This window comes from Zosterops lateralis (genome assembly GCF_965231275.1).
Source record: "Zosterops lateralis genome assembly, chromosome: 2".
Lineage (NCBI taxonomy): Eukaryota > Metazoa > Chordata > Aves > Passeriformes > Zosteropidae > Zosterops > Zosterops lateralis.
Genome location: NC_139763.1, coordinates 106,939,142 through 106,954,170, shown reverse-complemented (window position 1 = coordinate 106,954,170; position 15,029 = coordinate 106,939,142). Strand labels below are relative to the sequence as shown.

At 45.9% G+C, this 15,029-nt stretch overlaps 1 protein-coding gene across 1 annotated transcript in view; it reads right to left on the bottom strand.

Annotated features, from left to right (window-relative positions):
* Window positions 1-14,156, bottom strand: part of PTGFRN (prostaglandin F2 receptor inhibitor) — a 65,288-nt gene extending 51,132 nt beyond the window's left edge. Inside the window, exon 1 of the mRNA XM_083854823.1 lies at window positions 14,079-14,156. Within this exon, the coding sequence (XP_083710949.1) occupies window positions 14,079-14,142 (64 nt within the window). The 5' untranslated portion in view covers window positions 14,143-14,156. The remainder of the gene's footprint in view (window positions 1-14,078) is intronic.
* Between the last annotated feature and the right edge of the window lie 873 nt (window positions 14,157-15,029).

The window sequence follows — 15,029 nt, the reverse complement described above, 5'->3', positions numbered from 1 at the left end:
CTAAAATTCACCTGGAGAGCTGTAGATGGATTTGGCCACAAACACTGGAATTTGCAGTCCATGCTTTTAAAGCATGAGGGAAGAGCCTTAGTAGCAGCTTTTAAGTACCTTTGGGATTTCTAGTGAACATCTCCCAGAACTGTCCCTTTCACTTGAAGGCAAAGAGCCCTGGGTAACAAAGGATGTACTCACTGCACAGAGAGCCAATATTCCCCAGAGGTACTTCTGACTGGGCCCAGAAAACCACAGCATGAAACACTCCTGTCCAATGAGCAAGGCAAGCCTTGCTCCCTGCGTCAGAACACATCCTGGAAGCCATGCCAAGCCAAAGAGACCTGTTCACCAGCCTTAGCACTAGAGACCACGTGAACTGATATATCCCTCTGAGTGCAAGCACAAAACACAGGACCCAAATGTGAGAAAACAGAAAGAAAACAAATGTGATGTATATTTGTATCACACTAACCTAAACTGGAGGTATTCATTTGGCACCACCTAAGCCCTTAACTCAGGCTGTAAAAAAAAAAAAAAAAAAAAAAAAAAAAAAACAGACAAAAAAACCCAAAAAAACCCAAATAAGAAGATAAGCAAGTAAGAGACTGAATTCTGTGCAGCACCAAGAAGTTCTCCTTGCTCACATACTTCATGATAACATCTAAAAAGATAGCATTGTTTAAGAAGTCAGTGCTATATCTAAGCCCCCTTGGGCAAAAGAAAAGGAGTTATGCCTTCATTAATGTTCAGAAAGCAGCACAGTAGACATGCACTCAGACTTCTCAATGGATGGTTTAAAAATAAAGTACCCTCCTCCCAGGCCTGCACCTAGCAGGGTCCAATGACAGCAATACATAACAATAAGACTGACAAGCTTTTCATAAATAAATACAACAAAACTGTTTATTTCCCTTTTAATTTCTTCACTGTTTATAAATTCACACTGTAAAGTTTCTAAGTACTACTTATACGCCCTGCTCAATTTTTATTTTACTACACTACATAACCAACTGAGTTTCTGTCTTGCTGGAATGGCAGTCATAAGTCATGTTAACAGCACCAATATCCTATAGAAAATTTGTTTATTATTAGAGAGCAATCAGTATCACTACTGTTACAAGAAAATAACAAAATGCCTAAAAGGCACTCCTGCTGCCAGTGAAGATCTAAATGGAAGGTACACAAAGAATTTACAGGGCTCTAGTTTACTATACAACTTTGCTCTCACCTCCTGCCTCCCCACTGATTTTTCAGAAAAAAGAACAGGTTTTTAGAGATTAATAATCTGAGGAGCATTTCCCAGGAGCTTAAATCTGTTCAAATCCACAACACCAAATTATGATGTTTCAAAGAATTCAAGCAGAAGAGCACCTGCCTTAATGGAATGCAAGAGCAGCCTACAAATGCCTCCTACAAAACGTTTGTACTTTTATACTCTAAGCCTACATGGAGTCAAAATGCAGGGCACAAAGCACACAACTAGATCAAGTTTTGCCTTTCCCCAGACAAAACACAGATTATTTCAAGATCTTTATTCCTTTCACAAGGAATAAGTAAGCCTTGGACAAGGGATTGCCTGGAAGTCTTAAAGTACAGAAGTCCAGACTGTTTCTAGATGGAAAAGCAGCACTCTTTGCCTTTATTGTAAAAGGATATCCTCTTCACCAAAGAGAATTGTGGTTAAAAAAAAAATCAGTTTAATATTTGAGTAATTATCTTCCCTGGGCAGTTTTAAGGTATTCATATTTCTGCCTACCCTGCTCACACTACTTCACTTTCATCTCCTAGCAGTTCAATGCAAGAAATTCACTACCTGTCCATCACTTACAATTGCTCAGTACAATCAGTGAGTTCTCCCAGAATTCTCCGAGATCCTATTGAAAAAAATCTTTCTGCTGATGAAAAGAACCATCTTCATTAATCCACCTGGCAGATGTATTCTTCCCTTCTAATCATTATGTGAGTTTACAAATCTAACAAAGCTGTACTCACATCACATTATTCAGATTACAAATTCTCTGGGAAAAGAAAGCTCTTGGGCATGGTGCTGTAAATCATCAAAACCACTTCTTACTCCGAGCTGATACCCACTTTGTGAAAAGGTATGTACACAGCTGACTGCCAGGGAAGAGTCACAGGCATGGTCAGTCAACTGGTTATCAATGAAACAAGCATCTGTTAAGCAGCAGAACTCAGTAATCAGAATCCTATTTTCTGCAGGAAGGATACATATTTATTCAGGGCAGCTCAAACTTTGAGTGAAAGCCACCCAGAGTATTGTAAGCCAAGGCTGTAAGTTATCTGCAGAGAGCCTGAACAACAGCAGAGGCAAAAGCTGTATCCTTGAATGTCAACACTAGAAGCCAATAACAAATTTAATATCACTATTGTGGACTGTTTCAGGATTTATGTATTTTTATGGAAATGCACAAGAGCTGAATGTTCAGTTTCAGCTCTCACAGTCAGACTAAGTCCATGAGGCAGTACTGGGGTTACAAGAAACATCCTACAAGAAAAGCTTAAAATGAGGCTCCCTAGTTTCTGTCTAGACTTTTAAAATCTAACTTCTCAAGCTCCTGCTAAGCCTGGATGTCAGTCAGTTAAATGTTTGTCCCTATTTCATCCTTAAATGCCAGAAATACCAATGGACAAGGAAAGAAAACATTCACAGAATCACAGAGGATCCCAAGTTGGAAGGGACACAGGAGGATCACCAAGTCCAACTCTTGGCCCTGCAGAGGGCACCCCAAGGGTCACCCCATGTGCCTGAGAGCATTGTTCAAACACTTCCTGAACTCTGTGAGTCTTGGTGCTGTGACCACTGCCCCGGGGAGCCTGTTCAGTGCCCAACCACCCTCTGGATGAAAAGCCTTTTCCCAAAATCCAACCTAAACCTCCCCTGACACCTTCAGGCCAATCCCTTGGATCCTGTCCCTGGTCACCACAAGGGGATCAGTGCCTGCCCCTCCTCTTCCCCTCATGAGGAAGCTGGAACTGCAATGAGGTCTCCCCTCAGTCTCCTCCAGGCTGAACAGAACAAGTGACCTCAGCTGCCCTTGTATGGCTTCCCCAGCAGTCCCTTCATCTTCATAGCCCTAATTCTAATTAGTTTCTATCTCAAAAAATATCTGTAATAATCAGAGGTAGATGATGCTAAGGAGGGGGAATCCAGAAATGGACAGAGGAATTTCTATATGACCCCCACCATAAATTCAAAGTATGTTCTGCCAACTATTTCATTTTTAGAGCTCATTCAGTTTTAAACTCCAGTTTTATTATTACTTGGGACTTGTGACAGGAGCTTCCATGCAATGCATAATTCAGCATTCATGTGGCAAAAATCATCAAAATTACAAGAAGTCACAGAATAACTGTGTAACAGTGTAGCAGTATTTATGTAACACAGTAATATAAGGCAATATTCTTCAGAGACCTTTCATTAGACCAGCTGTTACAGTAAGAAGAGATGGCATACATGTCCTTTTTCTGAAACAGATACAATAAGAAACTTCTGTAAAGTTTCACAAGCACCAAGATCCTAGTGAAAAAGCCTCTCTACTGTTATACCTTTGCTATCATTCTGCCTCAGTGAGCTCAAACACAGCTCAGCTCACGTCCCCACAGTCTCTCACAGCTCTGCCCATCACAAGTGTACACTCCAGTGCTTCTACCCACAGTGACTTTCCTGCAGAACAAAACACCCAAGATGACCTGACAAAAATCCTTGCTGTCATTGACGCCTCTGATACTGCAAAGAAGACTATTTAGGTAGAAATGGATTCAGATGGAAGAAAAAAAGGCAGGCAAAAGACAACTTCATGCACAGAAACAGATGTTCTGAAAGAGGGCAAGAGAGAGATTCTGCTCTCCTAGGATTGCCAACAATATATACCACCAGATGAGCAGAATTCTGTCCAAGTGCTATTCAGGTTTCCCAGCAGGTACTCACTGCCCTTCACCCACTTCAATACAAAGCACATATGCCATCTTTTCCAACAAAAAGCAGAACCTCTTCAGTACAGGCAGGCTAGTTAGGAGACAGTCTCAGGCTCCTGTGGCAGAGGCTGCTGAAACAGACCCACAGGTCCCCTGAAACTCCCACCAACCCTCCAAGCTACACTCAGTGTATGAACCAGGGGTCTCTAAGAAGTGCCACAGCAGAAAAAAAACACAGGTAAGCCATGCTTTCTCCCCTTTGCACACCTTTACAGAGTGTCCAAACCCAGCCTGACTTACCCAGACACATCACTGCCTCTGAAGAAGTACTGACGATCTGTCTGAAACATGGTAAATGTACCAGGAGCAAATTTTATATCAAACTACAAGAGAAGGGTACATGCAATTGCCTGTGAGGAATTTAGACACAGAAACAAATCATCAGACCATTTTGTCATTATCTGGTGACATACATCCAGGACAATACAGAGGTCCTAAAGGTAGGGTATTAATTACCACAAGCTAAAAATCTCCTTGGCTTTATGTATTGAAAACAATTGTCACTTTATGAGCTTTTCAAGTTTCTAATGCCTATGAAAACAGCAATTGCTGGGGAGGTGCAGAAGGAAGTGGTGGTGTTAACTAGTGCCAAGAAGCATTCAAATAACTTCGAAGGTCAAAGTCCTTCACTCACCCATGCAAACAGAACAGTCAAAACTAGGGCAGACAGGGTTGTCCCTCCTCGTGAGTGTGTCAGCCACAGCCAACACATATCTGGCTGTGTCATATCAGAAACTGCGGTCTGAGCTCACTCAGGAGCCAACCTCTGTTGCAGAGTTTAAATTCCAAGAAACATCTGTGTACTCATGGCAGTCACCTGACCAAAGCTCAACTTTGGACTGCAATTAAGATCCCACAGCAACAAGGCAACCTTGACACTCGAGGATTAGTGCTGAGCCCAGACTGCCACTCATGTGAGGGCAGAACTCACACTGGACTCGGGCCAAACCCACATATGCAAAGCGTGTTCTCACCCCAATGCACCAATACCAGAAGTGCAAGCAAAAAAAAAAGAAAATACAGAAGAAAGCCAGCACATTACTTGGATGACAAATGCATGTTTTGTGAAAATCCGGGTAAAGGGACTCATCCTGGGGTAGGAATTGTTAAAGCAAGGAAAGGACCCACCTTACAAGTTTCAGTACAGAAGTGTCCCATGCACTGCTCTGCATCCACTTGTAGGTTACTACCTTTGCTCAGATGCACATGGAGGTTTAAGGGTCTCTCTAAAACATCAGACAGGGAGAAAAATCCCTCTATATACATACAAACTAAAAGCTGATGGCTCAGATCAAGAGGAGGGTCAGTAAAACATACTTCAAATTACCTTTAACAGATACTTTCTAAGTAACTTTGGCCTATCTCTGTTGATCCTCAGAGGTCTATAAGGCAAAGCCTGGAACAGGCACACGCCCTGAGGCCTCTCTGGTCCTAAGCAGGAACAAGGGTTCCATGTGAAGTCTCATTTGTTCTTTGGCTATTTTGGAAGGACATCCCCACCCAGTAACTCTATTCACAGTACTGCAACCTCCCCCTCAACCCTCCCTTTCAGACTTAAAAGGCAGACACCAGCAACTCAGATGCCACAGCATACCCTGCAGCCACATGCATCACACTTCAGTCCTTGTTTTAAACTCCGCAGGAGTCTGCAATTAGATATTCCATTTACCAGCCAGTGATGAGCAGAAAACTTGGCTCAGAAAACCAGGGTACTTCAAGATTCAACTGCAGAGTTTTGAGAAACCTGTGGTTCTTTACCAAGGCTGTTTTGTGGTGATAACTGCCCCAGCACCACCATCTCATGCAGACATCCCTTTAACTAATTCTTCCATTTTAAACAAGCTATTCCTGCACTTCCCTTTCTCTGTGGAAAGCATGCCCTACTCCAGTTCTCTCTTCTCCCACTTCTAATTTCAAGCAACAGCCATACTTCTGTGCCCACTGACATCAGGGTATATATGCTATTTCTCAAATATTTTTTAATAGATAAACCCACAGACCTAGGGATGTCAGTAGCTTTGCAACTATTGACAGGTGCCTATCAATAGAGTTGCCAGCAGACAGGGCTCAGTCAATAGCTTTAGTGACCATTCAACCCAGCTTTGTGATAAGACAGGGAAGACCCAGCCTTGTGTTACTTCCCACCGAGTGATTTTTGTCTCCAATAAGCTGTCATGCTCTTTATTTTCTCACTGATGAGGCCACCACTTAAACTCTGTTTGCCCAAAGGTACAACATGCCTTGTCTAGGACCAAGCCCTGAGATCAAACAGAAACAAGGCTGATGAGATACACTTCTTACTCTGCATTAATTTAAACCTCCATATGAACAGGATGGGAACACTGCACATACACCATAAAGGCCCTTTACACAGACACCATCCACTGACATCACCTCCCCAGTATATAGTATCTTGCTGGGTTCCTAAAGAATATAACTTCTCTTTATGGGAAAAGGTGGATGTTATCTGGGTAAATATTCTGGGTGGTGCTGTGAAAGCACAAGATAGTCTGTGGCAAAGGCAAAAGGCAAAGGAAGATACATCACCTCTCCCCCCCTCTAGGAAGAGGATTAGAGTGCAGACAGAAAGACTAACACCTCGCTGCCTATTCTAACAGTTCCCATTAACAAATAATTGCCTATTTTCACCTCAGTATTACTGGCTGCATTCAAGCACAAATCCATGTACTGATTAGACATGCATTTCTGAGGGGGAAAAATGGGTATTGGAACTTGAATTACCATTCGCAAATGAGCCAAATTCTTATTTTTTTGCTCAAAATGACTGTGTTTGGTACCCTGAAAATCTAGGAAGCATCCTCCACCAGTTCAGCATCTGTTTCATATTTAGAAGCTATTCTTTGCAAATGCAGGGGTCACACTGCTTTTAAAGCAGCCTCAGCCAATTCTCTTTCGCGGGGCAGATTTAATAGCGAATTCCACTGCCACAGGATCCACTGTGTAATAATGAAGGGTAGCGTGTCAATAGATGAAACTGCACACATCAATAAGGAGCTGGCAGAGGTCCCCGCGGATGCCTCTCTTGCAACAATCATTTTAACGCGCGTAGGAGAACAATGCGCTACAGCCCCGCTCAAAGATTCCCCACAGCCACACTGCATCAAAGGCCCACTCAAACACCACGCTGAATCTCTGCACTCGGAGCCAGCAGTGCAACATGCACGGAAACAAAGTCCTCTACACTGGCAACTGTTCTTTTTAAGACCTGCAAACCTGAGCCAGCTTTTGTCGGAGAACTGGACTCTCGCTAACCAACACCACCCCCAGCGATGGTTGCACCAAACTCTTTTCAGAGGCTAAGAAAAGGGTGACTCAAAAACCATGAGAGCACACAAACTGCAGGCATGAAGCAAGCACTGAGCAGCACAGCTAAACCATGTCTTTAAGAAAGGCAGAAAGGCAAGTCCAGACTAATCAAGCCTTTTAAAGAGAGAGTGGAATAAGAGCAGCTAGAGCAGCAGGAGTTGTTTTACAGCCAGTGTGAAGTAAAGAATGGTGATGGATATCTGGGAAAAAAGCCTGAGAGAGGAACTGAAGCCAGAGAACAAAAGTTAAAAGCAACACAAAGTTTACATTGATTTTTTTTTTTTCCAAGCTACATATAAGAAAGATGATATATATATATACACTTTGTGTGCTACAAGCAGCAGACTCTCACAGCAGCTCTGATCAGTGATCCACACAGACCAGTACATCACTCCAGCATTGGCCAATTTGGCAAAAGGAGAGAAAAAATGAACAGAAGGGGGGGAAAAAAGAAAGGCCTTCACACACATTTACAGAAGTCTGAAACTGGAATAAAAAGGAGGGCTCCATTTCTCCACCCCCAACTGCAGTTGTAATCCTTTTACACCTTACAAGCAATGACAGAACATTTTCTCTAGAGACCTGAGACTAATTCCCTATTAAGCTTTTACGAACTGATGCTTTTCCAAGCCTTATAATGTGGCCAAATTTGGACATTTTCCTACAAACAGCAAAAGCCACATTCTTGATGCAGAGTTAACACTCCAGCCAAATTTTCAGTTCTTGTTCTAAACCATGGTTGTGCTAGAACTTCTAAACTTGGCAGCTAGGATTATTATTGGTTCAAGAGTGACAAGGAAGAAATAGCTGGAACCTACAAGAATCAAAAAGGAAAAAGAGAATTCACCCTGCTGCCTTTCCCAAGTGCAACTATTGGAAATACTGGAACTTTTTAAGGAAAGAGGGAATGAGGGGAGCAGTGTTTCCTGGGTGAAAAAAAAAGTCAACCCATGGTAGACACGCAGCCCAGAAAATTTCAACATGAATGCCTGAAGTCCTGCAGAATAATAAACAATTTAAGAGATGGCACTCATAACAAACAGTAACAAGTAGATATACTACAGGCATTGCTGCCAGCCCTGCTTATTGGCAGCTGTGACAGATTGCCTGGGAGCTCCAGTCTTTAATTAGTTCTCATTCCTGAAGTTCACAAGTCAATTAATTCTAAAAACCACCCTCAGATTCTTTTTTAAAGGAAATCCTGTCCAGGATTCTCTGCCTTTCTTACCTCTTCTTCCCATAGCTCAGCTAACAGTTCAGATCCTTTAGAGCATCCATGCAAATTCCATCTGGCCGTGGAGATTATAACTAGTCAAATACTTCGGCTTGCTTCAGCAATTCTTCATATTTCTGCAGCAGGATTTTGCCACTGCTGCATACAACAGATCCTGCTTGCCAGGCTACTTCTCCAGCCCCTCTTTCCCCACAACTTGCCTCCTCCAGGAGGAAGGCAAGTGAAATGGAACACCAACTGCAACACTTCAGTGCCAGTTTCAAGCACTCCCCACTGCAATTATGTCAACTGAAATCTATAGGCATTACACCACATTGCTTCATAACTTTTCCAAGACTCAACACAGGCATTTAGCAACATTGGTTCTACCTTCTATCTAACTCACTTTAAAGTCGGTCAGAATGCCACAGTCAAAGTTGATTACAGTTTCCATTGGAAACCCAGCTTTGAAACCACTTCCAACTCTGGAAGGAATGGAGAAAAAAAAAAAAAAAGCACCTTTAATCCTGTCTCAGACTTCATTAAGAAGAAATCAGTTCTGCTTTACAATTATGAAATCTTACATGTATATGAATAAGCCAGCTTCTGATACCAAACTCAAAAAAACCTAAGAAACTTTAAGTTCTTTAATTTCTGTCATGCTTCTTATCCTATTTTACATATGCTGCTCATCTCAAAGACATTATTCAAGACTTTTGGCACCTTAGCAGCTATCTGTCAGTTTATCCAAAAGCAGTTTGGTCTGAAACTGATTTTATACCTTTGCCCTTTGCAAAAGACAAGGTATATTAAAAGTATCTTATTATTTTTAAAGTCTCTTCTCAGTAGATATTCAAGTCTTGAAAAATAACTGGAATTTGAGGTTTTCTAGAAAATCGACTTACAAAAAGAAAAGAAAAGGAAAAATCATGATCCTAGTATCTCTCTGATACGAGCTCATTTCTTCTTTAGAACAGGAAATTCTAACAACTTCAAACCTGCTTATGCCACAGTCTCTCCCTGCCTTGTTCCATCCAGTTTTGTGGTACCTTGTGCAGGTTAGGAACTGGGGTCATGCACAAAACTGCTTATTATTCTTGGAGAGAAATGGAAAGATCGGTATGCCTAGACAATTTCACCTCACAGGTCTCTATAAAACAGACTTTATCACTTACTATCACAGATCTGAGAAAGCAGAACAAATATCAGAGGCCTGGTAACATCTCCAATAAAAGTAAAAAACAAAGTATTAAACAGATATTTTTATTGGTATTACAATATACACACTGACTTTATACTCCATCTAATATCTTCCTTTTTGAAGTACTAGAGACTTTTATAGACACTAACATAACCCCTACTTTGACCTAGCTCATGTTAGCAATGTTTTCCTCAAGTTCTTTCCAACTTAACTTTCAATCGACTTCTATACATAATCTGAAAGAATTCACATTTTTAGACAATGTGTCCCCTTTCCCTTCCTTCTAAAACACAGAACTTCACACACCATAAAATATATCACTGAAAGGCATCTAAAACCAGACAATTGAAATGCTCACTTTCTAAAAATACCTTATTCAGATATGTACCCATTTCCCTTCTAAAAAAAAATATACATTTCTGTTTTGCAGGTTAGTGTTTGACAAGGATTATGGAGATTGGGGAAAAAAAAACCCAACCCACAACAACAAGAAACAACCACACAGAAACAAATCAACCCATGAATACATTAGATGTGAAAGCTGAAATCTCAAATGTCTCTGAATGTTTGTTTATATAACTAGAGGGATGGATATATATTATTTCTTGAGCACATTCCCCTCTAATCAAGCATGTGGCTGCATTTTTAAATGACCCCTACTGCTTACTTCAAATCTTGTTCAGGCAGGTTTATACCTCAGTTCAGGGATTAGAGCCAAATACAACAGAGGCTACCTAAAGAGAGCAAGCTGTTGCTATGTTGAAATGTAGCCATCGAGAAACCTGAGGAACAAGGTCGAAGGATTCCAGAAAAAGCACCTAGGCTCCCTAAAAAGCAGCCCCAGAGAGGCACCTACAAAGATGCAAGAGAGCCAGAGAAGGTGACTAAGCTGTCATCTGCCAGCCCTGAAGAACACAGGATGCAAAGGAACAAACACTCACTACACTGCTCACCCTTCCATTCCCACATGTTCCTGCAGCCTACACACCAAGAAAATACATCAGCATGACAAAGCCACAGGGAAAGTGCTTCCCCCTCAGCAACACCACCTGCCCTTCAGTGCCTCACCAACCCAGTTCCAACGCTCACTACATGCTTCTAGTGCCTTAGCAGTCTGCATTTCCCCTTTGGGAACCTTTTTAGCCACCTCCTAAGTCACAAGAGACAGGCAGGTCTAGCTGTAAGCCTTCTCTGAGTAGCAGTGAGGATCTGAGCCTGCCTCCTCCCAAAAACAGGCAAAGGCCACCAGGGCCAGCCCTGGGCTCACCCACAGGTAAGTAGGCACCAGCAAGGGAAGAGGGAGCAGATTCCACCCTAACATACCTTGGAACACTCCGTAGGCAGTCATCCCTACATTGCCTCCCTGCCCTAAACCTTGAGGCTCTCCCGTTTTCTAATGTTCCCACTTTAGCTGCAAATGCAGGAAAAGATTAAAGCAGGCTTTTCCTTGAAGTGCATGATCACAATAACTTACACTAATTACCAAAAGCCTTCTATTGCAGAGCGTGAATTAAACCTTGATTCAAATGACTAATTGTTGTAGCTTCTGAGGAAAAGAAACAAAAATAATTTCAGACACACGAGATGCAGGAAACAACTCCATTCATCTAAACACACAGCTCCTGGGGTTCTTCTGGCATGCTGGAACTGACTTTCATCATAGCAGACAGTGAGTGCCATGCAGTTCTAAAAGGTGAGTAAGAAAAAGGCCATCTCTGGGAAACCCATTATCAGTGGTCTTCCCCCAGGATCTACTGAGTACATGTTCTCCTCACGCCCCAAAGCATTTAAACTTTTTTTTTTCCAGATCCACTGAAATTATTACTTTGAACCTCAAATAAGAACCACGAAAAAGAATCCAGGAGGTGGAATGCTTATTGTTTACTTTACTGTCTGAGCCCTGGTGACAATCAGATACTTGTTTTGGTTTTTGGTTGTCTTGTCCTAGGAGAGATGTTTTGGTTTCCAGAGCATTTCATTCCAGAGCAGGTTGATGAGGTAGAGTGGCTGCAGAGTGAAATCACACATGAAACAGACAGAGCAAAATGCCCTCCTTTCTCAGGATCTAACCACACCAGAGGGAAGAAAAGAGAGACGAGATCAAGCCTAAGTATCAGGATCCCAAAATCTCCTTACCAAGCAGATTATAACTGTACTGGATCAAAAACAAAGGATGATAAAACATTCTTATTTGTTCACAGCCAAATACTTCAGCCATTTGCATCCTTTTGTTGGATTGTTTTGTAAGTATCTGAAGAAAACAGCCAAGTCTAAGTACTCACAAGGGATAAACTTGTCTAGGTCCAGCTCCTTTCCTCCACCTCCCTTACACAAGGATTCCCCAAGACTTGCAGGAAAAGCTCCAACCTGTCTCTCCATTAATGACCTGCTAGACATGGTTCACAGAAGCACACTTCTCCCATCCAGAGTGAGAGAATTACTACTTTCCAAACCTCTTAACCTTTGGAATATCTCATAGAAGTCACCAAGTAATGGTATCAGAAGATAGGCACTCTACAACACACATCACAAATAAGACTACAGTTCAGAGGTTTTTCTGCACACAAAAACACTTTCAATTTTAAAAGCACCATTCCAATCACCAAAGGAAAATCCCTGAGAGACAATTCAGAACATCTAGACAAACCAGATCATGAACAATGGTCATATATCTCTGCATGAACACTTCTAAGTTCTTCTAATTATTTCTTCCTGAATTAATAAGGAAGCAACTTTCCTGTTGTGCATCATCCTTAATAGTTTTAACTTTTTGCTCCATGACCTTGAGCATCTGAGAGTCTTGATTTTCTGCTTGTCCTACTAAACCATTCTCTTGAAAAATCTTATTCCCTTTCTGTTTCTAAACGAAAACACTGAAGGTGAGCTCTCCACCTCTTGACTGTTTCCCTGGCTGGCAGAAAGCCTATACTGAAAAGATAAACGAGATGACTAACATCACCTGCAAGTAAGAGAAAGCACAGTGGACACTTTTGTCTGGTAGGATCTTGTAGACAGAACACCCTCTGCCCCAATAGCCTGCAAGCAGCCTCAGGAAAAAGACTGGGACATGACCAGGTTTGGGAGGCTGACTTTCCAACTGCAGCTCTCAGCTCTGCAGACCTGGCTATGAAAGATTCAACAGCCAAACAACGAGGGAAGTGCTCTGGCAGACTTAAGGGGGAAACAAAAAAGTAGCAGCGAAGTCAAAAGTACGAGCACAAACTAAGTCAGTGAACAGAGTTTTGTTTAAAGAAGAGTGTTGGCAGTGGCAGTGGGGCTGGGCCACTGTTCAGCTGCTCCTTCCACCTGAAATATGGAAAAGGCTCCCACTTACAACCTGCAATTAATCAAGTGTTCTGAATCACGCAGTACGTAGAGTAACTTGTGGGACACGCTTGCTCGCCAGCACCTGATGTCCTTCTGCCTGCCCAGAGCCAACACAAAGCCACCTAAATACTCCTGCACAGCGCTACCTAACCCGAACAGTCTTCTGCTTCTCTACTTTTACATCCACCGCTACTTCTGTAACAGGGTTAGCAACAATGCTACAAGCACAACGGTGGGGAGGGGGGAAAAAAATGAAGAGAAAAAAAAAATCCCAGGACAACCCACCACCCACCCTTTTGTGTATGTAGCGCTTGCTTGTCTTTACTCCCGCACGCTGCCTGGCTGGCACTGACACCGGTGAGGAACAATGCCACATGTCATGCTAACGACAGCTACACAATTACCTGAGCGCGGCGTAAACCATCACCCACACAATTACACACTATCCCTCTCCTAGCGGGAGAACTTCCCGGCAGAGGCAGCAAACCCGGGAGCCCGGTGGGGAGGGGGAAGCTCCGGTGTGCCCAGAGAACCGGAGCAGGGCGCGGGGCCGCTCTCGCAGCCCCCGGGGACAGGCACACGGAGGGTCCCCGCCTCAACGAGCGGCTTCACCTCCGCCAGGTGAGGCTTCCGAGCGAGGAGCGCTCCCACCGCCCCGCCAGCACAGCCCCGCTCCGGCTCCTTCACCGGCACTACGGCCGCGCCGCCACGTTCCGGGAGCCCGGGCAGCGCCCGCCACCGCCCCCGCTCCGGGGACGCCCTGAAGTTTCGGGGAAATGCCCGGCGGCGATCCCCCGGAGGGAGCCGATCCCGCCCGGGGCCGCGGGCCGGCGGCTCAGCCCGGCCCCGCCGAGAGCAGCGCCCGGCCGGGCTCCGCCGCTGAGCCCCAGGCGGGCTGAGCCCCAGGCGGGCACGGCCCCGGGCCGCTCGCTCCCGGCCCCCCGCGCTCCCTGCGCCCGAGGTGCCCGAGCGCCCCCCGCTCTCCCTCCCCGCCGGCCCGGCCGCGCACCCCCGGCTCACCGAGCAGCAGCAGGACGAGGAGCAGGAGAGGCAGGCAGGACGCCCTCTCCCCGCGGTGCCCCATGCTGGCAGGGCTGCGCGGCGCCTCTCGGAAGGCGAGCGGGACGGCGGGCTGGGCTGGGCTGGGCTGGGCTGGCCCGGGGGCACGGGCAGCGCTCCTCGGCCGGCCGCTCGCTGCCCTGCCCTGCCGGCGCACGGAGCCGCCCGCCCGCCCCGACCGGCCGCGCCGCGCGGCGCAGCCAACCACAGAGACAAACTTTCCCAGCGCCCGCCCCCGCCCGCAGGTAGCGGGGGCGGCGCGGGGTCCGGCGCGGCCCGGCCCTTCCCCTCAGGCGGGAGGGAGCGAGCGAGGGAGGAGAGCGCGGCCGCTGGTCCCGGGGCCCGGCGGAGGACGGCGCTGCCCTGGCCGCCTCCCTCCCTTCTGTCCTCCCGGGGCCGCCGCCGCGCACACGTGGCCGGGAAAGCCCCGGTGCGGGAGGGCGGGCTCGCCGGGCCGGGAGCGGCCCCCGGGCAGCGCGGGGCCCCTGGGGCACTGTGGGGTCACTCGTTCCTGCCCCGGCTGCCGAGCCCGCCCGGCCCCGCCTCACGGGGGGGGGGGGGTCCCCTGGTGCCCGCTCCCGGGGCTCGCTGTGCCCGCTCTCCTCTCGCCTGTGCCCTCTCTGCTCCCTCACGGAGCCCCGCACATTTCGGGGTCACTGCTGGCCCTGTCCCCAGACACCGCCCCACGGGGCTGGCTGCCGGGCTGCCCACCGCCCCAGGCACACACGGGGGCCACTCGTGCCATGGGCAGCCTCAAAGGCGGTGCTGGGGGTGCCCATCGTGTCCCCGGCCCATCCCCGGGCCTGCCCCTGCTCCTGTGATACCACCCTGCCCACGGCCTGGCTGGGGAGAGGGGGAGCACAGACACCCCAAGCATTTCATGGACAAGGCACCGCTCGCTACCCCACTGGT